We start from the raw sequence: 23322 nt of genomic DNA, 5'->3' as shown, positions 1-23322 counted from the left end.
TGGCGCCAAGGCTCCGGGAGGCGCGGGGCCCTCGGAGAGGCCGGGGATGGGAAGCAGAGCGTGTTGGCGGGGACGTCGAAAGGGCTACACGTGCGCCTGCGGCCCCGGACTGTCACACACAGGGCCACGCGCGGCCTGTGCCACCGCCGCTGGGTACCAGCCTCGCGCCAGCGCCCGGTTGGTTACTCGGGCTTGCGTCGAGTACTTGGCCACACGCCCCCAGGAGCTCCCGCCATCCCCTCCACGGGTCACGCAAACCCACGCCCAGCCACACAGGCGAGGACACCAGCGGGGACCCCGGCGACTCTGAAGCCCAACTCCCGGGACGGTCTCAGCCAGACCCTTGACCCCGAGAGACGAGGCAGGGCCCAAGGACCGGCGGGCAGCAGGCGCGGGAAGGGGACCGCGGCCCCACTGAGTCCGGGGCCGCCCTCGCCTAGTGTCCTCGTTGCGGGAAGCGCGGAGCGGGCCGACCGTGCGCAACGAGACTGAGGTCGCGAGGCCGCGCCCGTCCGACGCCCCAGCCCGGGACCGCCCGGGAGAGGGAGGGGCGGCTGAGCGCGCGTCCCCCGCCCGTCTGCGGGGCCCGGCCGATGCGAAGTGACAGGGGCTGGAGCTTTGTTGTGGAGCCTCGGCCGCCTGGCGCCAGCCGCCCCCGCCCGTGCCCTCCCCCTGCAGCCCCGGGCGGCCCGCGAGGCGCCCCCCGGGGCCTCTTAAAGAGACACGCACACTCGGCTCCGGGGACTCCCCCAGGGGCGCCGGCTCCTGGGAAGGAGGGGGGAGCGGAGAGGCGGGGGAGGGGCCGGCGCCGTTCCAGGGCCGCTCGGCCTCTCCAGCGCCCGCTCTCGATGAGACGGTGACTGTCTCGGCTGCAGGGGTTGGCGGGGGGGGGGGGGGGGGGGGGCCGCGGGACGGTGGGGCGGGGCAGACGGTGGGACCCTGGCCGGTAAAGAAGCCGGTAGCCGCCGGGGAACTGGCCCGTGGCTCCGTAGGTGGAATCGCAGTCCCCAGATGCCGCCGCTACACCGTCGCTGCCGGGTCTCGCGACCAAATAACCCAGGCCTGTTTGTTTCAAAATCTCTGGGCCAGCTTCGGACCCTTCCCTGGAGAATGTCCAAAACGCAAACCCTTCGAGGTGCACGCGTGCGCGCACACACACACACACACACGACTTGGAGAGCGTGTTCCCGGCCCCCAGGCCGCGCCTGGGCTCCAGGCTGGGCAAAGCCGCCCATCCGACCGCACGGACGCGTCCACACACGCCCCTCCGCAGGGGCCGCCGCTCGCCCCCGTGGAAGCCCACAGCGTTTTTCCTGTGCGACGCTGCGAGGGATCCTGCGCCGGCTGCGTAGACCGCGTTCCGGGCAGAGAGCAGAGACCCAACCAAGAGCGAGGTCGTGGAGAAAACCCCGTGGGGGCAGCGGCCGCGTATGTGTGGCTATGAGTAGCTGCGACAGCCTTTGGGGCTGGCTCCGAAACATAGATAACAAGGTCTCGGAGACCCAACGGCCTCTGCCGGTGCAGCGCCCGCACGGTCCGGGGCAATGGGTCTGCTTACGGCAGGCGCTGGGCCCCGAGGCCCTCGGACGACCCAGGCCAGGTCACTGCCGGATAGGGGGATGGACGCGCCCTCCGGGCGGGCAGTGGGCCGGCGCCGGCCCAACTCAACCGCACTGGTGAGGGTGGGAGGATCCCCATGGCCAGTGCAGGTTCCGTCTGGGCTTTCGGAACATGACCTCCAGGAACCGACCCGAGCGAATGTCGCGGCCCGAGCCGGATCCGAGGCAGGTGTGCGGTCGCTTTCCTCTGCCCGCGCGCACCTTCGCGTTCAGCGCTCGCTGTGCCCAGAGGGCAGCACACACACCAGCACCTCTCCCTTTCTCTCTCTCTCTCTGCCTCCCCCCCGCCCCAACCTCTCACAGCGGGAGAGGGGGTGGGAATACTGGGGCTGCCAGAAGACGGAAGACGGACTGATCCCACAGAGGGTTCAGCCACAGTTGCTCGCAGACACCCCGACTCCCACCCGCGTTACTCAGCACTCTCGAACTTGGGACACTTGCGCCTCGGAGAGACGCAAACAAACGAGCGAAGTGGCGGGGAGCGGAGGGAGGATGCGGGCGTGCAGGATGAAAAGAGACTCGCGTCTCCAGTACCGGATGCAGCGAAAATTCGTTCGGCCGCGGGTGCAGAATCCCAGCTGGGGATCCTCCTGCGCCCGGGTGAGGTCCGGTGCTCAGCGGAAGGTGCGCTCACCTCCCTGGCCCGGAGGGCCCGCTCTCCTGGCTGCCCGAGGGTTCAGAGCTGGGTCGCCGACCCAGACAGAAGTTGGGCTGCGTCCAGGGCCTGCTGGGAACTCCAGGTTCCTCCGAGGCTTCCAGCAAGGGGAGGGCGGGCCGGGGCTCCCCCCGTTTCCCGAGCGCTCAGCTGCATCCCGCTCCCGCCCGCGCCGGCCCCATCAGGGCTCTGCTACGGCTCCACTCACCGGCTCCCGCCACCTGGGTTCCGCTCCGGGACCTCAGCCGCCCAAGCCTCCCGACTCACCCGCCCACCGGCCTCCCTCCGCAGCGCGGGGACCCCGGGGCGGCGCCGCGGCCGGCAGCGGGGTCGGAGGCCGGGCTGGGGCGCGGGCCAGAGCGGCCTGGCCTCCGGGCGCGGGAGAAGGAGGGCGCCCTCTCTCCTCGCGGGGCCGTGTCAATGCTTTGCACTTGGGGCCGGCTGCGGCTCGGGGTTCTTCCCCAAGGCCCCGGGGCCCGGAGGCCCCCCGCCTCAGGCTTCTTCGGCGGGTCGGGTCGGCCCTCCACGCTTCCAGTCCCCGCGCGGGCGGCGGCGGGCGCGGGCGGCGGGGTGGGGGCCGGGGCAGGGGGAGGGGTCTCGGGGCCCGCCGGCCCGTCATTGGTTAATATTTTATTCTGTTGACATGTTTTCTTACTGCTGAGGCTTCCGACACCTTCTCCCCGGCCCCCCTCCCTCGGCCGGAGCTTGGCCTGAGCTGTCAAAACCCCGCCCCCGGAGACCCACAATTGGTCCAAAAAGCGTAAAATCAGCAATCAAGGGGGGCCTGGCTCGTTAGCGCAGGGGATCCGAGCAGGGCAGGACATGTGAGATAGTCACAGTTTTCCAGAGATCACGACAAGATCTTGCCAGTCGCGCGTGGTCCCCGGCGCCGAAGCGGGCCAACCCAGCCCAGCCCAGCCCAGCCCCGCGCAAAGCCCCCTCCACCCCCGCGCCCAGAGCCGGGCGCCCCGGGCGGAGCGCGGGACGGGGAGCCGGGAGGAGCGGAGCCGCTGCCGCGCCCGCTGCCGGGGCCGTCCGTCCTCCGCGCGCGCCGCCGCCCGGGCCGGGGGTCCGAGCCGCGCGCCCCCGGCCCCGGCCCCCGGGCGCCTGGGCCGGATGTCCCGATGAGAGAGCCGGCGCTGGCAGCCAGCGCCATGGCTTACCACCCTTTCCACGCGCCACGGCCCGCCGACTTCCCCATGTCCGCCTTCCTGGCGGCGGCGCAGCCCTCGTTCTTCCCGGCGCTCGCGCTGCCGCCCGGCGCGTTGGCCAAGCCGCTGCCCGACCCGGGCCTGGCGGGGGCGGCGGCCGCGGCGGCGGCGGCCGCAGCGGCGGCCGAGGCGGGGCTGCACGTCTCGGCACTCGGCCCGCACCCGCCCGCTGCGCATCTGCGCTCGCTCAAGAGCCTGGAGCCGGAGGACGAGGTGGAGGACGACCCGAAGGTGACGCTGGAGGCCAAGGAGCTGTGGGACCAGTTCCACAAGCTGGGCACGGAGATGGTCATCACCAAGTCCGGGAGGTAGGGAGCCGGCGGGCGGGCGGTTGGACGGACGGACGGGCAGGCAGGCGGGCGGGCGGGCTGGGGACCGACAGCACCGACCGGCACCGCGCCCGCAGTTCGCGGCTCGGGCTCCGGCCTCGGCGCCACGCTTGGCTCCCGCGGACGACAAAAAGTTGGCTTTTCTCGATTGGCACCGGAGCGAATTGTTTGTTTAGTTTTTAAAACGAAAACATCAAAATCTCACGAATAAAATAAAACGAAAATATGCTCCGAAAGAATAGCCCCGACTGTCCTGGGTCTCAAAGCCGGGAAGGCCCGAAGCTCGGCCCTGACCGGTCCACTCAACCCGGTGGCCTTGCCTGGCAGCTGCACGATGGCTCTGGAAGCCCCAAGGAAATTTGGCGTCTTCCGGACGCTCCTGGAGCCTGCAGTGGGGCCCCCGCGCCCCGACCGGCCCCAGGCCGGCTGCTTAGGCCCAGCCTGCAGCCTGACCCGGCCTTGGAGAGTCTTGCCCTGGCCGGAACTTGGAGCTCGGTAGCACCGGCTAGCCCAGGCCATAAAGCCAGAAGGAAGCCACAGTCTCCGACCCTGGGCCCTGCGACTCAGCCTGCGCGAATCCAGGCCTTGTGCTCACCCTCTTCCCCCGAACTGCAGCCAGTTCCCCTACATAAACACCCTCTGAACTTCATTCTGGGAACTTCTGTTCCAAATGGATTTAAGTCCTGGAGGAATCTCAGGATTACTCGGGAGTGTTCCTATAGGGCCTAGATTTCTTTCATCCGAGGTCAGAGAGGGTTCCCCGAATCTGAGCACCAGCAGAGGTGAAGCCGTTTATAACAGAGGGCCCAGCCTGCAGAGTTATCAGGATCTTCTGGCAGTAGCAACCACAGGTCGGGGCCTGGGGCAGTGGGAAGAGGGCAGATCGGGGACCACAGGAAACTCAGAAGCGACCTGCAGGCCCTGGGGTGCAGCGGGGGAAGTACAGCAGGGACAGAGGGGTCCTTGGATGTCCAGGAGCGGGATCCCAATGGCATCTCCCCCTCCCTCCTTCCTAGGCGCATGTTCCCCCCCTTCAAGGTGCGAGTCAGTGGCCTGGACAAGAAGGCCAAGTACATCCTGCTGATGGACATTGTGGCCGCTGATGATTGCCGCTATAAGTTCCACAACTCCCGCTGGATGGTGGCAGGCAAGGCTGACCCAGAGATGCCCAAACGCATGTACATCCACCCGGACAGCCCGGCCACTGGGGAGCAGTGGATGGCCAAGCCTGTGGCCTTCCACAAACTGAAACTGACCAACAACATCTCTGACAAGCACGGCTTTGTGAGTGTGGGGCTTTGTGAGTGTGGGGCAGAGGTGGGGACGGGGTCTGGAGGCTGAGCGCCCTACACCGCAGCAGCTTGGGAGTGCCCAAGATGCTGCCTGTGTGTCACACCTGCAGGGCCTGGGACAATGGTCTGGTGGGCGGCCAGGAAGCTCCAGGCCACAGACAATTTTAGTTGCCCTCTGGCCTTTGAAGGTCACTCCTAGAGTCAGGCAGGAGGCAGGTGCCGTGGGGCTGGGGTGAGCAGCGTGGGTCCTAGGGAGGTCACCTACTGTTGGCCTGTAGGTCTCAAGCTCAGAAGACCTGCCCGTGACCTCAGCTTGTCCCTCACTCACCTTTCCCTAAGACTGGAGGGTTTAACAGTTTAACCAGAACTTCTCCAGGCTCCCTGAAACCCTCCCCTCCTCTCACCGGCAGATGCCCAACCAGGAGGAAAGACTTTAGAGATCTCTTCATTTTTGCTTGAGCCGAGGTCCCAGCAAGCCGGGGTCCCAGCAAGCCGGGGTGGGGTGTCCGTGGGGCAAAAAGAGACTGCCGGTTATGCCATAGGGCAGTCTGTGAGCCCCTGGGGAAGGTCCCAATCCCTTCTCCCAGGGCTTTCTAGGGGCTTAGCAATGGGACCAGGGAGAGAGGTTACCAGTGCCCTATAGGTCGCTTTTGTGTTTTGTTTTGCTTTGCTTCATTTTGCTTCCTTTCATTTCCGACTTGGGGGTAGTGGGTGGTTATCAGTGGTGAGAAAGAACGTGCAGGAAAGAAAAGAAATCCAGAGAAGAGCAGTGAAGACAGGAGAAAGGGGGTGGAGGAGGCAGAACCAGGGGAGAGACCGAGATGCAGAAACGGTGGGTCCGGGGGAGCCCAGGGGTCGGGCTGGGGGCGGGGGGCGGGGGGCTGGGGGCTGGGGGCTGAGCCGTGCCCTCTGCGCAGACCATCCTGAACTCCATGCACAAGTACCAGCCGCGCTTCCACATCGTGCGCGCCAACGACATCCTCAAGCTGCCCTACAGCACCTTCCGCACCTACGTGTTCCCGGAGACCGACTTCATCGCTGTCACTGCCTACCAGAACGACAAGGTGCGCGCGGCGCCCCGCGGGGTGGGCCCTGCCCCTGCCCCTGCCCCTGCCCCTGCCCCTGCCCCTGCCCCGCCGCCCAGCTCCAGCAGGCTCCGGCCCCGCGCTCACACCCAGCCACCCGCCCCTCGCTCGCGGCGCCCGCTCCCGGTCCTCTCCCCAGCGCCGTCTCGCGTGCTCGCGAACGAACGACGCGTACACACACGCTCCCCCGGGACGCGCCGACAGCTGGGCGCTGGTTCTGGTGGGGATGTTTACTTAGTAATTAGCGGAGACTCTGGGCCCGCGCTGACATTTTTACATTTTATTCGTTTATTTTCTTGGCTCAGGGATAGGGATTTAAATGAAGTGAGGTCTCTCCTGGTACTAGAACTCGAGGCCCAGCTTCCACTCTCCCAAGGGAGCCAGAGGGTGGGACAGGTGTCAGCCCCCTCCCCGAGCGTTCCCCCGCTACTGCTCTCGGTCAGTCCAGGCCCCTGACCCCTTGGGAAAGGCGTTGAGACTTTTCCTTTAAGTCCAAGGGCTTAGTTTCCTGCTTGCTACATTTCCACCCCGGTTTCAGTGGGGTAGGGACACGTCCATGCGCACCACTGCCGTGGGAGCGAGAGTCGCGGTGTCCGTGACGGTCATTTTGGCTTGGTGGATCCGTGTGCCCGCCTGGCTCTGCGAGCATCGTTTGGGGCGTGTGAATTCGTTTGGTTATGTGAGCGCGCATTTGTTTTCTGCGTGCAGAGGTGCGCGCGGGCCGTGAGTGTGACTGCCGGTCTCTGCAAGTACGGGCGGACCTGGGTGCGCCCTACTGGGTTTGTGTGTGCCTGTTCCCGCGCGGAGTCGTTTGACTTGCGGGACGGCGCTGGCCTGTTTCTGTTTACTTGAGCGCATTTCGACCGTGTACGCACAGTTTCAGGCATGTGCGTGCATGTTCAGGGGTTATTCCTTGAGTAAGTTTCTGGAGAACAGACCCTGTCGCTTTACCTCGGGCGTGTCATCCCTGGCGGAGCGGGGGAGGGTTGCCAAGTGGACACGGCCCGGGGCTCCTCTGGTCGGCGGCCGGTGACCTTGGGGTGCCCCCGGCCCGGCTGGAATAGCCACGGCCTGACCTAGCGCCGCCCCCTCGGTGGTCCCCGCAGATCACGCAGCTGAAGATCGATAACAACCCGTTTGCCAAGGGCTTCCGGGACACCGGCAACGGCCGGCGGGAAAAAAGGTGAGGGGTGAGCGGGCCGGCCCTGCGGCGGGTGTCCTGGGGAGCCAGAAGCGGGACCGGTGCGCGCTCCGGGCTGACCGGCTCCCTCTGCTCGCCCCCAGGAAACAACTGACGCTGCCGACGCTGCGCCTGTACGAGGAGCACTGTAAGCCGGAGCGCGACGGCGCCGAGTCGGACGCCTCGTCCTGCGACCCTCCGCCCGCGCGGGAACCGCCGCCCTCCCCAGGCGCAGCGCCCAGCCCCCTGCGCCTGCATCGGGCCCGAGGTGAGGGTCGAGTTGTCCGTCTTGGGCGGGGAGCGGTCTCTGGGGAAGGTCAGCTCCGGGCCCCGGGGTGGCCTTTAGCTCAGCGAGCAGCTAATCTTGGAGGCCGGGGTTATGGGGAGTCAGCGATATGTCTGCGCCAGACCCCCCTGTCGGCAGCTGGGGGGGCTGCGCTCGCAGCGTGGCCCTGGCGCTCGGTGGGACTGCGTGCAGCACGGCCGCCTCTCAGTCTCTTTAACTGCCAACACGGGGTCCTGGGTTAGGCGACCTGCAGCTGCCCCTCGCCCAACTTTCCGAGTCCCGGGGGCTCGGCCTCCGCCAGAGTCGACCTTGCCAAATCTCTCCGACGGGCGCAGATCCTGGGGAAAGGCTTCACGTCGCTGTCAGCCCAGACCCCTCTCACCCCAGGCGCCCTCTCTGCCCGCAGCCGAGGAGAAGTCGTGCGCCGCAGACAGCGACCCGGAGCCCGAACGGCTGAGCGAAGAGCGCACCGGGGTGGCTCTAGGCCGCAGCCCGGCCCCGGACAGCGCCAGTCCCCCTCGCTTGACAGAACCTGAGCGCGTCCGAGAGAGGCGCAGTCCGGAGCGGGGCAAGGAGCCTGCCGAGAGTGGCGGGGACGGTCTGTTTGGCCTGCGGAGCCTGGAGAAGGAACGCGCAGAAGCCCGGAGGAAGGACGAGGGGCGCAAGGAGGCGGGAGAGGGCAAGGAGCCGGGCTTGGCGCCGCTGGTGGTGCAGACAGACAGCGCGTCCCCTCTGGGCGCCGGACACCTGCCCGGTTTGGCCTTCTCCAGCCATCTGCACGGGCAGCAGTTCTTTGGGCCGCTGGGAGCCGGCCAGCCGCTCTTCCTGCACCCAGGACAGTTCGCCATGGGCCCCGGCGCTTTCTCTGCCATGGGCATGGGTCACCTGTTGGCCTCGGTGGCAGGCGGTGGCGGCAATGGCGGAGGCGCCGGGCCCGGGAGCGCCGCCGGGCTGGACGCAGGCGGGCTGGGTCCCGCAGCCAGTGCCGCGAGCACCGCCGCGCCCTTCCCGTTCCACCTCTCCCAGCACATGCTGGCATCTCAGGTAAGGCCTGTGAGGCGGCGGCGGCGCGCAAAGGAGGGAGGGGGACCAAGCCGCGGGGCGGAGAGCAGAGGTGGGCAGAGGGGTTGAGGGGTGCCACGGGCGCTGGAGCCTGCAGCGGCAAGAACTCCATCCAGGGAAAAACTGATCACTGCTCTCCATCACACCTAGGTTCTGGGAGGAAAACTAGGTTTAGGGTCTGGCCACGGCACTGTTCCGACTCCCGTGTGCCCTTGGTCGAGTCCCTGCCGCCTCTGGACCCATTTCCCACCCTATAACCCCAATGAGCAGGCACCCCTTAAGACTCTTCTCACCTACGAGGGGTGCCCCTGGCTTTCAGGACGTCCATTCTCCTAGCCCCGGGAAAATCTGCAGCCGGGGGAGGGGCGGCAAAGGCCCCTGCTCACTGTCTGTCCTGAGAGGCTAGGGTGACTGGACAGGGGAGGGGCAAAGCTTGCATTATTCCCTGGACAACTGGCCCCCACATGAGCTCCTCCTGGGCACCCCTGTTCCCTTTCAGGCACTCCAGGAAGTCGTCCTCTCAGGCAAAGGACAGACTGGGCTCCCCCCACCTCAAGCCCCCCTCTCCCCAGCCACATCTCAGGGAAGGAGGATTCAATCCCCCCCCCCCCAACTACCCCTCAGCCCTGGTTGAAATTCTGAGCTCCCAGGAGGGAGTTTATGAAAATGTGGCCAGCGGCACAATAAGGAGACCCAGTGGGGGAAGCAGCCTCTTTGGTTACTTGGGTGGAATATTCCCTGTGGAAAGATTTGGAATCTCCTCATTCATTTTCTTCCCTCTGAGGTTTCTGGCAAATTGAACCCTTGAGATCTTATCTCCAGGGAAGGAAAAGAGGAGTTCAGGTCTGAGAAAGTGCCTTTGGTTCAGAAGGAAATATTTTAAAAGTTGGGTGAGGGGCGTTCTGAGATTCGTTGTACGCAGAGCTCCACATCTGGGTGTGTGCCATGTCCCCCCACCAGCGGCACCTGTCTGGGGCTCTGTGCTGGTTGGGAAGCCTCCGGAGAATGGAGTTCAGGGCGTGGAGGCTTAACCGGCACCCCTGACTGTGTGTATAGGAATGCCTCCTCCCCAAACTCGTGGTGAGCACGGGTTTTATAGAGGCCAAGGGCTTCTGCATACAGCCTGGTCAACAGGTGCAAGACCAGGTGACAGCTCCAGGAACCCAGGAGGCTTCAGCTGGTATAGCTGCTGCTGGGTGCGTTCCCAGGCCAGCCCAGCCCATGCCAGCAAACAGGTAGAGCCAACCCCCCGGGAGGTCTGTCTGACGGCTCGCTCTTTCCTTCCACCCTAAGATGACGGATCTGAATGCGCAGCGGGGCTTGACCCTCTTAGGAAAGCTATTTTCTCACTCCTAAGCTCCCTCTTTGCTTCTCCCTGCTCGAGCCAGGCCTGAGGCTCCCAGGAGCCTAGCACGGTCAGCCCCCGTCCTGCTCCCCGTAAGCACCACTCTGCCGAGGGAGCCATCATGGCAGAGGTCAGAGGATCTGCAAGTCGGGCCGCAGGAACTCAGGCGCAGTTTGTGCAGGGTTTCCTGGCTGCTGTGCGCTCCATGGCCAAAGACTGCATTCCTCCCCCAGCTGCCGCTGAGGTGCTGCCAGGAGCTCTTTGTAGAGTCTTGAGGCCAGTTTATGAACTGGTTGGCACCTGTGCCCTCCTCCTGGCCCAGGCACGGGGCCTGGAACAGGTGAACAGGCAGAAGGAAGCTTGACCAGAGCCTCCTTCAGCCTGCTGCCCCAGCCTGGCTCCATGGGCGCCCACAGACAGGAGGGGTGGGGAGGGCCCTGTCCTAGCTGAGCAGGACCTCCCAAGGCAGCCAAGGCGGCCCGCTTGCCACCTGGCCCTGTGCCCGCCTTGTTTCTTCCCTCCAGGCCTTTGCCCGTGCTAGTGCAGCCACCTGGAATGTCCTCCGCCTCCCCCCCCCCCACTCTGTAATTAATACCCAGCCCAGAGCTGAGCGTGCCAGGCCTTTGCATCCTAACCTGCGGTCGTCTCGCCTCCCCGGGCGGGCGTTCGCCACTGCCGCACTGGCTCCTGCCTACCTGTGCTGCCCGGTGACAGTTGTGTGAATTGCTGTTTTGTATTCCTTAGGATTGCCTCCTGCGGCACCACCCACAGCACCCAGCACACCCTCAGAAGGACCTCGGGCAGCTTGTCTGATCCTTGTCTTGTTCTGTTTCTTCCAGGGAATCCCAGTGCCCACTTTCGGAGGCCTCTTCCCCTATCCCTACACCTACATGGCAGCAGCAGCCGCAGCGGCCTCCGCTCTGCCCGCCACCAGTGCTGCCGCGGCCGCCGCCGCCGCCGCGGGCTCCCTGTCCCGAAGCCCATTCCTGGGCAGTGCCCGGCCCCGCCTGCGCTTTAGCCCCTACCAGATCCCGGTCACCATCCCACCCAGCACTAGCCTTCTCGCCGCTGGGCTGGCGGCCGAGGGCTCTAAGGCTGCGGGAGGCAACAGCCGGGAGCCCAGTCCCCTGCCTGAGCTGGCTCTCCGCAAAGTGGGGGGCCCGTCGCGAGGTGCCCTGTCACCCAGCGGGTCCGCCAAGGAGGCGGCCAGCGAACTGCAAAGCATCCAGAGACTGGTGAGTGGGCTGGAGAGCCAGCGAGCCCTCTCCCCCGGCCGGGAGTCGCCCAAGTGAAAGGGCCGACCAGCTGCCACGCAGGCCTCCCGGGCTGCCACCCCCGCTGCTTGGGACGTGCACAGCACAGAATGGGTTATTTATTTAAATAAAGGAGCAAAAGCGGGCTGCAGCGGCCAGACTAGAGCCTCCACTGGCCAGCCGGGGCATGGGGCACTTCCCTGGCCCTCGACAGGGAATCAGGTTGCCGGGAACATGGTCACTTTGGGGCTCCTGGACTCGGTCCAGGTCCGCTCCAGCGTCAGAGTGGCATCAGCGAGGTCTCTCTGGGCCTCCCACGCTGCTGGGCAGGCCTCTCCCCGGGCCCAGCGGTCCCTACGGAAGCCAGAAGGCGCAGGGGCCGGGGGTGGGATTCTTGGAGGAAGCTCCGGAGGCCCTGGCCCTGGGCCTGGACCGCGTGAGAAACTGGGCTGCAGGGGGCCGGAGCCAGAAAACAAGTCAGTGTAGACTTAGGCTGGGAGGGGACCTGTCCTGTTGGTCTCCCACCTCTTCCCTGGATAGACAGGCGCCCTTCCCACCCCTGCCTTGAGTCCCCAGGGGGGGAAAGATATTTATGAAATAAATGGTAATTTGTGTAAATAAGCTTTAAGGTCCCCAGAATATGCAAATTGGTATTAATTTATTCAAAGGTGTACATTGCTGTGTACATATATTTAGAGATTAACTCATAGCATTTAAATTTTTTTTTTCATTTTACATGAGCATCTATATTGTACAGGGCTGGGGGTCCCTGGCTGCGGGAGAAGGCCCCGCGCCAAGGAGGAGCCCCCCACCCCGCCGGCCCCTCGGCCCCTCCGCCCGGGCTGGGCTCGCCCGGCTCGCGGGCTCCACCTCAGGTTTTCACTTTTCGCTGCGGAGCGAGAACGAAACGACAAAAACGCGAGAAAACAATAAAACGCTACCATGCGAAGAGAACGGCGCAGTGCGCTCTGTGGGCCGCGCGGGGCTGGGGCGCTCGCAGGCGCGTGAGGAGGAACGAGAGGCGGGGACGAAAGGCTGGCGCCCCTCGCGCGGCGGCAGCTGCATCCGGGGGGCGGCCGCACGGCGGGGCCGCCGCGTGCGGAGCCGCGAGGCCGGGCGGCGCCGGCGCGGGGCGCGGGCCCGGCGAGGCGGCGCCGCGCCGCCTCGTGCCCCTCGTGCCCCCAGCGCGCGCCGGGCCGGGGCACCGGGCTCCCTCTGCTGGCCGCTCGCTGGCCACCGGCCGCTCCTGCTCTCGCACCTCCCGCCTGGGCGCCGGAGCGGGGCCAAGCGCAGCAGGCGGCCGGGCCTCTGAGTCCCTTTGCTGGGACAGCACAGTGCAAACTCGACGCCTCTGGGTGGACTGGCTGGGAAAATGGGTACTCCTCGCCTAAATCTCTCCCTCCGGAGGACAGGCTTGGCTGTGGCCCCCACAAATGCCGCGGATCCCCCGATTCCCCTCTACTGCCTGTGCCCTTCTGAACCTTGAAGAGGAACTTTCCGTGTCAGGGATCAAAGTTCCTTCTTGAAAATCATCTAAATCCCTCTTGGAGGGTGGGATGGTCAGCAAGCCAGTCCTTCCCCGCCTCAGTTTCCCCTGTATAATAAGGGGCGTGGCTGCCGTGGAGGTCTCCCGTAGGCTGCTCCTTCCCGGTGACCCACTCCTGCAAGGCCTGCTGCCCACCTGAGCAGCTCCCGAGCGCGGCGGCCCACAACGTGTTCAGCCCCTGGTGCGCGTGGCGGGCGAGGGAGATGGGCCAGCGCCGCCTCAACGCGCCCTTGCGTCTGTCGGCACCAGGCAGGCAGCCCATCCTCCTCTTAGTTCTCTCTTCCCTAAGCCTGGACGCTCTGGCAGAGCAGGCGGCCCACCTGGGCACGGCGGGGGTCGGTGGAGGCGCTGGCTTCCGGCTCCCCAGGCAACACCAGGGATGGTGGCATGGAAGGAAGGGGAAGTTAGAGGTGCCACGCTCCATTCCGGAGCCTCCCAGCGCCATCACGTCTGCAAGGAAAGGATCGTGCCCACCACCTCGGCCAGGGCGGCGAGGGGTGGGGGTGGGGGACTGGCGAGGGGCGCTCGGCTGGGGCAGGAGAGGGTGCAGAAGATTCCGTCCCGACTTCTAGAAGATGGGTTCCAGCCTCTCTGTCTGTGGCCCGCGGGCGGGACGAGGAAGGGGGATCCAGGGGCCCGGGCGGGGACGGGGACGCCCCTTTCCCGGTACAGACAGGCGCACCGGGTTTTCACTCGACGTCGTTTCAGGCTAACGTGCCTCTAAAAAGCAGAGAGCGCGCGGTGGGAGGGTGCGCATTGGCTTCCCGCCGCCTCCCCTCGCAGCAGGCCCGGGAAGCCGAGCGCGGCCTGCGGACCGGGCTGCGGACACCAGGGGGCAGCACGGCCTTGAGGCCCTGGGAGGAGCAGCCCGGGAGCCGGAGCCGGGTGGGGCTGCGACGGCCGCGAGCGCCGCCTCGTTTCGGTGCGTTCCGGCCGTGTGGTTGCTGCTGCGACGCGGGTAGGACCAGGTCTTCCGGGGCCTTGAGTGCAGCTTGCGGAGTCGCCCCCTCCCCAAGTCTCCCACCCGGCGCTCTACGCTGGGCCCCAGCTGCGAATCCGAGTGCGGGTACGGGAGCCCACTGCCAAAGACACGGCCTCGTCCCAAACAAAGGCCAGGCCACTCCCAGGCCCAATTAAGCCACCCGCCTCCCCAGCCTGCCAGTCCCCATTGTCCCCGGGGTCGCCAATTAGCCCAGGCGCCCCGCGTCCTCGCCTGCTGCGGAGCCCCCAGGCCTCCTTAACCCTTCAGGGCCTATCGCGGGGAGCGGGGTGAGGTGGGCGCCCTGGACGGGCCCAGCCGGCATGGCGGGCGAGCGCCGAGGCGGTGGGAGCTGAGGGGTCGCCGCCAGTGACCTCGCTCGTCGCCGGGGGACCCTGCGTGTCCCAGGTGTGGGGGCTGAGAAGGCCCCGCGGGGTCACTGTGGGGCTGTGGGAGTCGCAGGGGAACCTGAGGACCGAGGCTGTGGGTGGGAGCTCCGTGAGACCCCTGGCGGCCAAACTTCCCGGATCCCGAGGCGCAGGGGGCCTCATTTCCTCTGGGGTTACCGGGAAGAGGTCCCGGGCTGCGGTGGCCGGGCCTTGCCCTCTCCTGGGCGGTGGCTGCGGAGCAAGGGGTGTGTTCGGCCTCACGTGAACTCCCGGCTCGGGAACCCGGGACGGGACGTCTCCCTGAGTGTCAGAGACCGAGGTGTGAACTCCGCGCCTGCCTCCCTCCGGCTCCAAAATCCCATCCCCGCGTCCTCCCCTCCCTCACTGTCCTGGACCCCAGAAGCCGGAGCATCAGCCCGCCGAGGAGCGTCCAGCAGGGGCCCGAGCGCTCCGTGCCCTAGGAGCTGGGCAGCAGCCGAGAGGGGGACGCGTGCGCGCTTGGGGACAGGGCAAAGGGGAGTGCCTCCTCCAGGGAGCACCCTGGTGAGGCAGGCTGCTCCCCCCGCCCCCACCCCCGCGCACTGAAAGATTAGTGCCTCTGTCCGGGCACAGCGGGGCTCCTCTGCCCTTGGAGTTCCTTGCAGGCTCCCTGGAGCTGCAAATCGACCCCCACGTAAGTCGGTGGATCGGGGGACCCCGACCCCACTCCGAGAGTACCGAATTCCCAGAGCCGACGGCCGCCGCTCTTTACCTCCGCGCCAGTCGCTAGCTGGCCCGGGAGAGCCTGGAGCCCCCACACCCCGCAGACCGCGGCAACTCCCCACGGGCTCCACGAGATGGCGCTCCAGGCCAGGGGCCGGGCCACGGCCGCCCAGCCCGCGCAGGCTGGAGCTGGCGCTGACCGAGGGACCCACGGGGAAAATGGAGCGCAGGAGTGCCGCTCCGGCCGGGGGCTGGGGACGCCTGGACCGGAACTTCGGAAGCGGGGGTCGGGTCCTCTCCTCTTCTGCAGTGCCAACTCCCGGAGCGGTGAGGCCTGGCCGCCAACCCCGACCCGTCACCTTCTGCGTGCCCGTCTGGGCCAGGGCCCTCGGGAGTCCTCTCCGGCCTTGCCAGCTTCCTGGAAGCGGGACTGTGGCCTGGGATCCCCCGCGCCCGACTTGACGGTGCGTGCCTGGGGACTGACGGCCGCTCGGTAGTGCAGTACGCGCCCCGAAGGCCAGCGCTCTTTCCGCAGAGTTGCGCTCCTGCCTCTGCCTCCCCCGGGGCTGCCCACCTGGGTTCCCACCTCCCAAGGCTCAGGGGAGGCGCTGGGTCTGCCCTGTGCCCCCGGCAGGGCTGGCGTGGGGGAAAGGCGAGGGCGCCGGGGAGGGCCGACGACCTCCTCCACTTTGCAGTAGAAGGCCGCAAGGCCGCATGTGAGAGTCTGAGGCCCTGTGGTCCGGAAATGCCACAGCTCCAAGGATGCCAGGCATCTGCGGACCTGGAGTGGGGACACAAATCGGGCTTCCTAACCCGCCTCCCCCTCCTACCCAGCTCTTTCTCAATCCCAGCCCTCGGGGAGGGACACTAATGAAGTGATGATGGGTGAGCCGCAGACTTGCCCTGGGAAAGGGCGAAGGGCCCGGTCCTGAGCCCTGGATGACCCGGCCGGAAGCTGCGTCCCTGGGAACAGCAAGGCTGACTCAGGGCCAGAGTCCTGGAGACCAGGCCAAGGCCAGCCAGGTGTGCCAGGGGCCGCTGGTGAGGCAGGGAATTCTGGCGTGTGAACAGTGACCGGGCCGAGAGGGTGACCCGAGGTGCTGCCGGCCCGTTTGCTCTTGAACGGAGTGCCCTCGGCCCCAGCCTGCAGGAGCTATTGTCCTCCACTGCACACCTAGCTCTGTGCTCTCCTTTCTTACTCGGTTCTCAGGGCGGAGCGGGCAGTCGGGGTGCTGATCTCCATTTCACAGAGGAGAAAACCAAGGCTTGGACCCACCCAAGGCTGCAGAGTTGCTAAGAAGTAGACCACAGGGCCACACCAAGGTCTGGCTGACCCCACGCATGGGTTGCTCTGTCCAGGAGCCCCGAGGGTTCCTGCTCTGCAGCCCCTAGGCCTCAGAGTCTCGGTCCGGCCTCGCGGGAGGCTGTCTCCGGCTGGTCTTTGGTTAGCCTTGGACTAGCTGCTCAGTTCTTTCTTGTCTACCCCTGCAGGCTGCGGCTCCCACCACTGTCCGAATTTGCCCACAGTGGGTCAGGTTTTAGGACTGCTATCTTGTGTTCTGGGACACCTCTGAATTCTGAACAAGTTACCCAGTGGGTCACCCCCCCACACCCACACACCCCACAGACAATGCCTGGCACATGACCCAGGCATGGGCACACCAGCACCTACCCCACACACACACACAGATGTCCACACACCCTCCCTGCCCACACACACACTTGGTGCACATACAGAGAAACATACTTCGACACACACCAGCGCACAACACCAGCGTGCGGAATGCCTGCACGAAGACCCCCATGCAGAAGCCAGGGTTACTGTCAAGGCTCTGAGGCTCCCTCTTGTCTCTGATTGGCTGGGGCCAAGCCTTGCCCCGGTCCACCCCTACGCGCGGCCATGCCCCGTCTTTGGAGGGGATGTGTTTGTTTAAGGTTTCTGACTTCCACATAGTCACTGCCTCCTTCTCTTCAAGGGGGGCTGTTGTCCGTTTGACTCATGGCTGGGTCCCCAGAGCTGACACTGCTTAACACATGGAAGTGGCAGGGGAAGCGTTTGCTGAATGAATGAATGAATGAATGAGAAGCAGGGCTCACACCTGTCCCTCCAGGGTTCTCCCACACAGGCTCTCGCCTGGAAGCCCCTGCCCCATGTCCATCTGGGGTCTGCTGCAGAGAGCGCCAGAGGGCCGTGGGTGGGCCTCAGCCCAGCCGAGGGCCCTCCTCTGTGTGTCCTGCCTGAGGACTGGCCTCTAGAAGTTTCCAGCCCTTCCCGGCTGCCCCTCTAACTGCTGTGCTGGGTGATTCTCTGTTCCCCAGGTGGTCTGTACCGGCTGGCCTCTGCGGCCTCAGCCTGGCCCACTCTCCAGGCCAGGGCTCTCTGTCCCTGACCCTTGGGGGGGCCTCCTCGCATGCCTACTATCCACTGTTCCCTGTGCAGCAGAGAACATTCCTGCCACAGGCTTTCTACCGCTCTGGGGTCAAGTGCACACTGCTCTGGCAGTGGGGCCTGCGTGGGTCCTGCCTCTGGCCACCCACCTGCCTCCCATCCCAGGGCACCACCGCACTGGCCAGCTCCAGGGTAATCCTGGTGACCTTGCCTCAGGGCCTGCTCGTCCCTCCACCTGCAACACCCTTTCCTGCCTTCCTTCAAAACTCAGCCCACTGGCTGCTTCTCCAGGGCGCTCCTCGTTGGCACTCCGCCCTCTTGGGTGAGGTGCAGTCAGTGATGGAGGGATCTGGGGTCAGCTTCCCACCTCTGGCCCCCTCCCCCGCGGAGATTCTAGCACCTAGCTCACGGGCTTGGGTGCGCTGTTTCCTGCCCCTTCAGAGGGTGACCTGGAGGTGCTATTCTCGTTGGCCCAGAGGCAGAGCCGGGGTTGATCCTGCCAGGGAGGGGTGACCCTTCCTGCCCCGAAAGATACCCTTCTGGGGTGACAAGCTGGCTGAGTCCTAGGAATCCCGCCTAGACTGCGGGGAAGGGTTAGACCAGGGGTGGCCGAAGGGGGCCCATGACTTGGGGCTGGGAGGTCTGTGACTGAGCTGCCGCAAGGAGAGCCAGAGGGAAGGCACAGCAGTGCGCACGCGCTGGGGGGGCCTCCTGCGGGTAACCTGCCCCCAGGGAGGGGCGTGCGTTGCTTGCAGAACCGTGTTTGCCTGGGTCCCTTCTGCTACCCAGGGGCCAGTGAGCTGCATGGGCCGCGCAGGCAGTGGCTCCTTCCCACCGCTAGGTGGGGGTCTGGAGTCGGTCAGACCTGGAGTCTGGGCGTCGGGCGGCGGCGCGGAGCCCCGGCCCCTGCCGCCGGGCGGATTTAAGGCAGGGCGCCCGCCGGCCTGGCTGGCTGTCTCCAGGGTTCCGCCCGCTCTGCGGGTCTCCACGGTCGTGCTTGGCGAGGTCCTGCTGCCGGGAAATAACGTGCAGGGAAGTGAGTGAAAGCGTGGACTTTGTGCAACCAGAGACACCTGGGTTCAGAGCCCAGCTGTGCGGCTTCAGCCCTCGAGCCTGAAGTTTCCCTACCTGTGAAGTGACCTGCAGAGGGCTGGGCCGCCGCCCGGCGCGGGGTGGGCCGCGAGCCTACTGTGTTCTGTGACCCCTTTGGTTTCACAGCGGACTGGGCAGCGTCCCCACCTGTCCGGTCCAACACCCCTCCCAGCTCCCTCCTCCCGGAGCTCCGTGAGGTCCCAGGGGAGCGCTGAGCGAGGCAGGCACCTCCCAGGATTGCCCCAGACAGTGACACAGTGAGTCCTCGAGAGGTGGGAAGCAAGGGCTGTGGGCTGTCACCTCCCCTCCTGTCCCCAGGGTGTCTCCTCCTGCTAGTGTCTCCTCCGTCCGGTAACGCCCCTCTCTGCGGGCACCGGCTCACGGGCCAGGGACTGGGGCCCGGAACAGGTTCCTGCCACAGCTGGGTTGCTTAAGGTGCTGTGAGAACGCTGACAAGATGGAGGAGCATTCCCAGCCCCAGGGGCCGGAACCTGGGGGTCGTGTGGGCAAGGGGACACTGTCCCAGCTTAGGATAATGTGTGAGCTCTGCCTGCATCAGGAGGCTCTCTCAGGGAGGCCTGAGTGCCGTCCGGGAGGGTGGAGGGTGGAGGGGCTGGGTTGGGGAGGAGAGACACTGACTCCTTGCAGGGCCTCCTTTGGAGTCGCAAGCCCCAGCCTCCCTGGCCTGGCCACTCGGGGGCGGCGGTGGCAGGGCCTGTGTCTAGTCCAGCCTGTCCTGAGCTGGGCTGTGGGCCCGCAGGTTCATGTCCTCTTGAGAGGGGCGTCACGTCACCACCCCACCACCTCTGCAGGTGAGGAGGGAACTGCTGTGGGGCTGGGAGCCCAGAGGCCTCAGTTTCCAGTGCTCTCCCGGGTCAGTTTTCCAGGGACAACAACATGGAAAGAGGCAGGGGCACAAACGGCCTCACTTGTCTGAACAGAGCCCGGGGGTTGCTCTTTTCCCTCCAACACTTCGTGTCTGAGGCTTTCTGGCCGGCAATGCCCCCCCCCCCCAGTGCCTCCCACAGGGCCGAGTCTGGTGCAGTTTCCCCCTCCCCAACAGTGCCATCTTCAGGAGTGCCATGCGCTGCCCTTGGCCTTGCCTTGCCTTTGCAGGTGTCAAGGCTGGGCCCTGCCCTGGGCTGAACCTGAGCCTCAGGCTGGTTTGGGGTTTCAGTGTGGCTTGTCCTCAGGCCCTGCTCCCTGACCCCAGAGATGCCCAGGGCTCCCCAGGCCCTCCTGGACAGCACCCCTGCATTCCAGACCTTCTGCACCCCACACCCGCTCCTCCCTGCTGGAAACTCACCTGCACCAGGCCCCTCCCTCAGGGCTTGCCTGACTCCCCAGGTGCTCTGCTTGCTGCCTCCATCAGCACCATGGGGACCAGACTGATCTTGGGCAACATCTCTGCCATCACACAGAGGCATTATCCCTCTCCCCACTCCCCAGCCAGGCTGGGGGATGATTTCCCTTCCCTCCCATTCACAGGCAGGGAAAACCGGATCTGAGAGAGTCCAGGGCAGGCTCTGTGTGTGTGGGGGGGGGGGCATGAAGGATCAGCCTGGGAAGGGGAGCATGGGGCTTGGCACTGTTCTAAGTCATCCTCTTCTTGGTTCAGGTGTTCCCGCCGCTCCCCCACAGAGGTCACACCTACCATTTCTTGCAGCCTGCCAGTCACTTAGTCACTCTCTTCCTGGCTCCTCCCCTTCTTTCTGACCCTGGGCAAGGCCCTCTCACCCCCTCTGCTCGCTCCTCCTGCCTCCCTCTGTTGTCCCTGTTAGCATCTGACGTGCTGTGACTGCCCTACTTACTTATCTGTGGGCATTGTGTCTCCTCACTGGCCTGTGAGAGCTGTTTTGTTCACTGTTGCTTCGTTGCTGCTAGAACACGGCCTGGCTTGCGGCAGGTGCTCAGTGAAGCTCTGCTGGGTGACACACAAATACAGACACACAGGGCGTTGTGCTGGGAGCAGAGGGAGGTGGACCAAGGGTCAGGGAAGAGCCCTCACGGTGCCCTCCCCACCTGCCACAGCTGCTGTGGAGGCTGGGCCCGCACCCCCCCACCCGTGCCCTCCCCGCGGCAGAGGAGGGGCACCTGCCTTCCCCCTTCAGCTAGGCGGGGAGTGAGGCAAACTTGGCTGTGCAGCCGCTTGGACAGTCCCTGCGGCAGACAGGACGCCAGCTGAGCCCAGGGAGTTAAAGGCAGCAGTTGGTCCCCAGTGGTTCCCACTTGAGGAATGAGGGCCAGGCCACCCCAGCCGCCCCAGGGGGTTTATGGCCTCTCCTCAGCCGGCCTCTGGGTTCCTAGTCAGGAATCCTCCAGAAATGCAGCTCAAGCTAAAGGGAAATAGCAGCTCCTTGGCTCACAACTTAGCTGGAGAGAGCAGGCGAGGGGACAGCCGGCGGTTAATCCGTGGCTTGAGGCAGCTGCATCCCATATCAGAGGGCCTGGGTTCAAGTCCCAGCTCTGCTTCCGATTCCAGCTTCCTGCTCATCCATCTTCTGGGAGGCAGCAGATGGTGGCTCAACTACTTGGGTCCCTGCGACTCACATGGGAAACCCTGATGGAGTTCCAGTCTCCTGACTTTTACCTGTCCCAGCCCTGGCTGTTACAGCCTTTTGGGGGGTGAATCAGCAGATGGAAGATCTCTCTGTCTCTTTTTCCTTCTCTTTTCCCTTAAGATAAAATGAAAATAAATAAATAAAAACTTGAAAAATGAAGTTTCTGCACAGCAAAGCAAACATTCAAGAGAGTGAAGAGCCAAAGTGCAGAATGAGGGGAGTATTCACAAGCTATGCACCTAATCGGGGTTAATATCCATAATATAGAAGGAACTCAAATAACTCAACTGCAAAGAAATAACCAATCTAAATGATCCACTTTAACAATAGGCAGTAGATCTAAACAGACATTTCTCAAAGGAAGACACACAAATGCAACAGAAAAATGCTCAGTGTCACTCATCAACAGGGAGATGCAAATCAAAGCTACAATGAGACATTCACTTCAGTTAGACCAGCTATTAGCAAAAAGACAAAAGATAACAAGTCCTGGTGAGGATGTGGAGCAAAGGGGTCCTTGCACATGGCTGGTAGGAATGTAAAAGTACAGCCATTATGGAAATCAGCGTGGAAGTTCCTCAAAAAACTGAAAATAGAATGGCCATATGATCCAGCAATCCCACTCCTGGGTCTGCAATCCAAGGGAAATGAAATGGGTGTGTTGAAGAGACAGCTGCATTCCCATGTGTGTTGTAGCACTGTCCCCAGTAGACAAGAAATGGAAACAGCCTAAGTGTGCATCCACCGACGAAAGGGTTCAGAAAATGTGGCGCATGGGCCTGGTGGGAGACTACTCACCGTCAAAAAGATGCTATTGTGTTCACAACAGCACGGCTGCAACTGGACCTCATTACATTAAGTGAAATAGGTGAAGCGCAGAAAGACAAGTGTCATGTGATCTCTCACATATATGAAGTCTAAAATGAAAGTGATCTTGGGGCCGGTGCCATGGCGCAGTAGGTTAATCCTCTGCCTGCGGCGCCAGCATCCCATATGGATGCTGGTTCTCGTCTTGGCTGCTCCTCTTCCAATCCAGCTCTCTGCTGTGGCCTGGGAAAGCAGTAGAAGATGGCCCAAGTGCTTGGGCACCGGCACCCGCATGGGAGACCAGGAAGAAGCCCCTGACTCCTGGCTTTGGATTGGCGCAGCTCCAGCAGTTGCAGCCATTTGGGAGTGAACCAACGGATGGAAGACCTTTCTCCCTCTCTCTCTCTCACTGTCTGTAACTCTACCTCTCAAATAAATAAATAAAATCTTTAAAAGAATTAAAATGAAATGAAAGTGATCTTAAAGGCTGAAAGTATTATGATCGTTACCAGTGGGTGGAGAGGGAAGTGGAGATAGAGGGCCAGGGAAAGGTTGATTACAGGCACTAAATACAGCTAAGGGTAAGAAATTTGGGGCCCCATTGCGCAGTAGGGGGACTACAGATAACATTAATGCACTTTGTGTTTCTCTATCCAAAAAAGCCTAGAAGGTAGGATTTTGGATATTTTGACCATAAGAAATGTTAAAGTTTGAGGAGATAGATACGCTTATCTTGATTAGGCAGCATACCATGTACACATGTATCAAAACTGCACATAGTGCCCCACTGTACAATTTTTATGTGTCTTAAAACATTTTCATTTAAAAAATACAGAAAAAAGGCTCATATTCTTCTGGTAGGAGTGAGTGGCATGCAGGTTGGAATTTAGTTCCTGCTTGATCCCTCCACCCCGAAAGGTGCACCTGGGCTGTGAAAAACCTATGCTAACTGGGTGTGGTGTCTGTGGCCTGTATTCTATAGTTCAGTCTGTGTCTGGCCAATCCAAATCATTTTGGGTCTCCATTCCATTATTTCACGTATTTGCCATCCCTGCCAGTTTTGTGAGACGTACTGAGCTGATAGGCCAGCTTCCACACCACTTGAGACCAGCTGGGCCCGGTGTGAGGCTCCACTGTGGACACCTGCTGCCGCATTTGCACTGGCCTGCTGGCCGTCACTCGGTGCAACTGTCAACTGCCATTGGTCCTTGTTGTGTCCCTGGAATGACACTGTGATGCCATCGCCTGCCTCTGCCCTCACTGGTCTTCTCGACCCTTTCTGACTTTGTTCACAAAGATTTCATGACAACTGGATCAAAAGCTTTTCTGAATTCTGAATAGACTTCCACCTTCCAGGCTGGGTTTCCAGCCACAAGAGATTTGCCACTACTTTCACTCACCTTGGTCTTTGAATGGGTGAGGGAGTGCAGGGCAGTGGTGTTCAAATCTGGGCATGCTCGGAGCACCCAGGGGTGACTTCTGGGCTCCACCCACAGGGTTTCAGTGCAGCAGATCTGGGGGTGCAGCTGAGGATTTGCAT

The 23322-nt window shown here is 63.8% G+C and overlaps 1 protein-coding gene and 1 long non-coding RNA gene across 2 annotated transcripts; one reads left to right on the top strand and one right to left on the bottom strand.

Annotated features, from left to right (window-relative positions):
• Positions 1-3110: 3110 nt before the first annotated feature.
• Positions 3111-12271, top strand: TBX2 (T-box transcription factor 2). Its single transcript, XM_070061009.1, has 7 exons — positions 3111-3793; positions 4831-5098; positions 6024-6170; positions 7298-7374; positions 7476-7639; positions 8064-8701; positions 10904-12271. The coding sequence occupies exons 1-7, from the start codon at positions 3399-3401 to the stop codon at positions 11354-11356; spliced, it is 2142 nt and encodes a 713-aa protein (XP_069917110.1). The 5' UTR covers positions 3111-3398; the 3' UTR covers positions 11357-12271.
• A 7934-nt stretch (positions 12272-20205) lies between these two features.
• Positions 20206-23320, bottom strand: LOC138846152 (uncharacterized). Its single transcript, XR_011383552.1, has 3 exons — positions 23183-23320; positions 21005-21089; positions 20206-20335 (listed from the first exon to the last, which is right to left on the bottom strand). It is a non-coding gene; the product is annotated as an uncharacterized lncRNA (long non-coding RNA).
• Positions 23321-23322: the final 2 nt, after the last annotated feature.

This window comes from Oryctolagus cuniculus, chromosome 17 (assembly GCF_964237555.1).
Source record: "Oryctolagus cuniculus chromosome 17, mOryCun1.1, whole genome shotgun sequence".
Lineage (NCBI taxonomy): Eukaryota > Metazoa > Chordata > Mammalia > Lagomorpha > Leporidae > Oryctolagus > Oryctolagus cuniculus.
This window is presented reverse-complemented; position numbering and strand designations above follow the sequence as displayed.

What these genes read in the sequence shown, in the direction of transcription:
- TBX2 (XM_070061009.1), top strand. Translation starts at nt 3,399, where the DNA reads ATGAGAGAGCCGGCGCTGGCAGCCAGCGCCATGGCTTACCACCCTTTC. An exon ending in TCTCTGACAAGCACGGCTTT is followed by an intron (nt 5,099 to 6,023) that starts GTGAGTGTGGGG and finishes CCCTCTGCGCAG; the next exon opens with ACCATCCTGAACTCCATGCA. An exon ending in AACGGCCGGCGGGAAAAAAG is followed by an intron (nt 7,375 to 7,475) that starts GTGAGGGGTGAG and finishes GCTCGCCCCCAG; the next exon opens with GAAACAACTGACGCTGCCGA.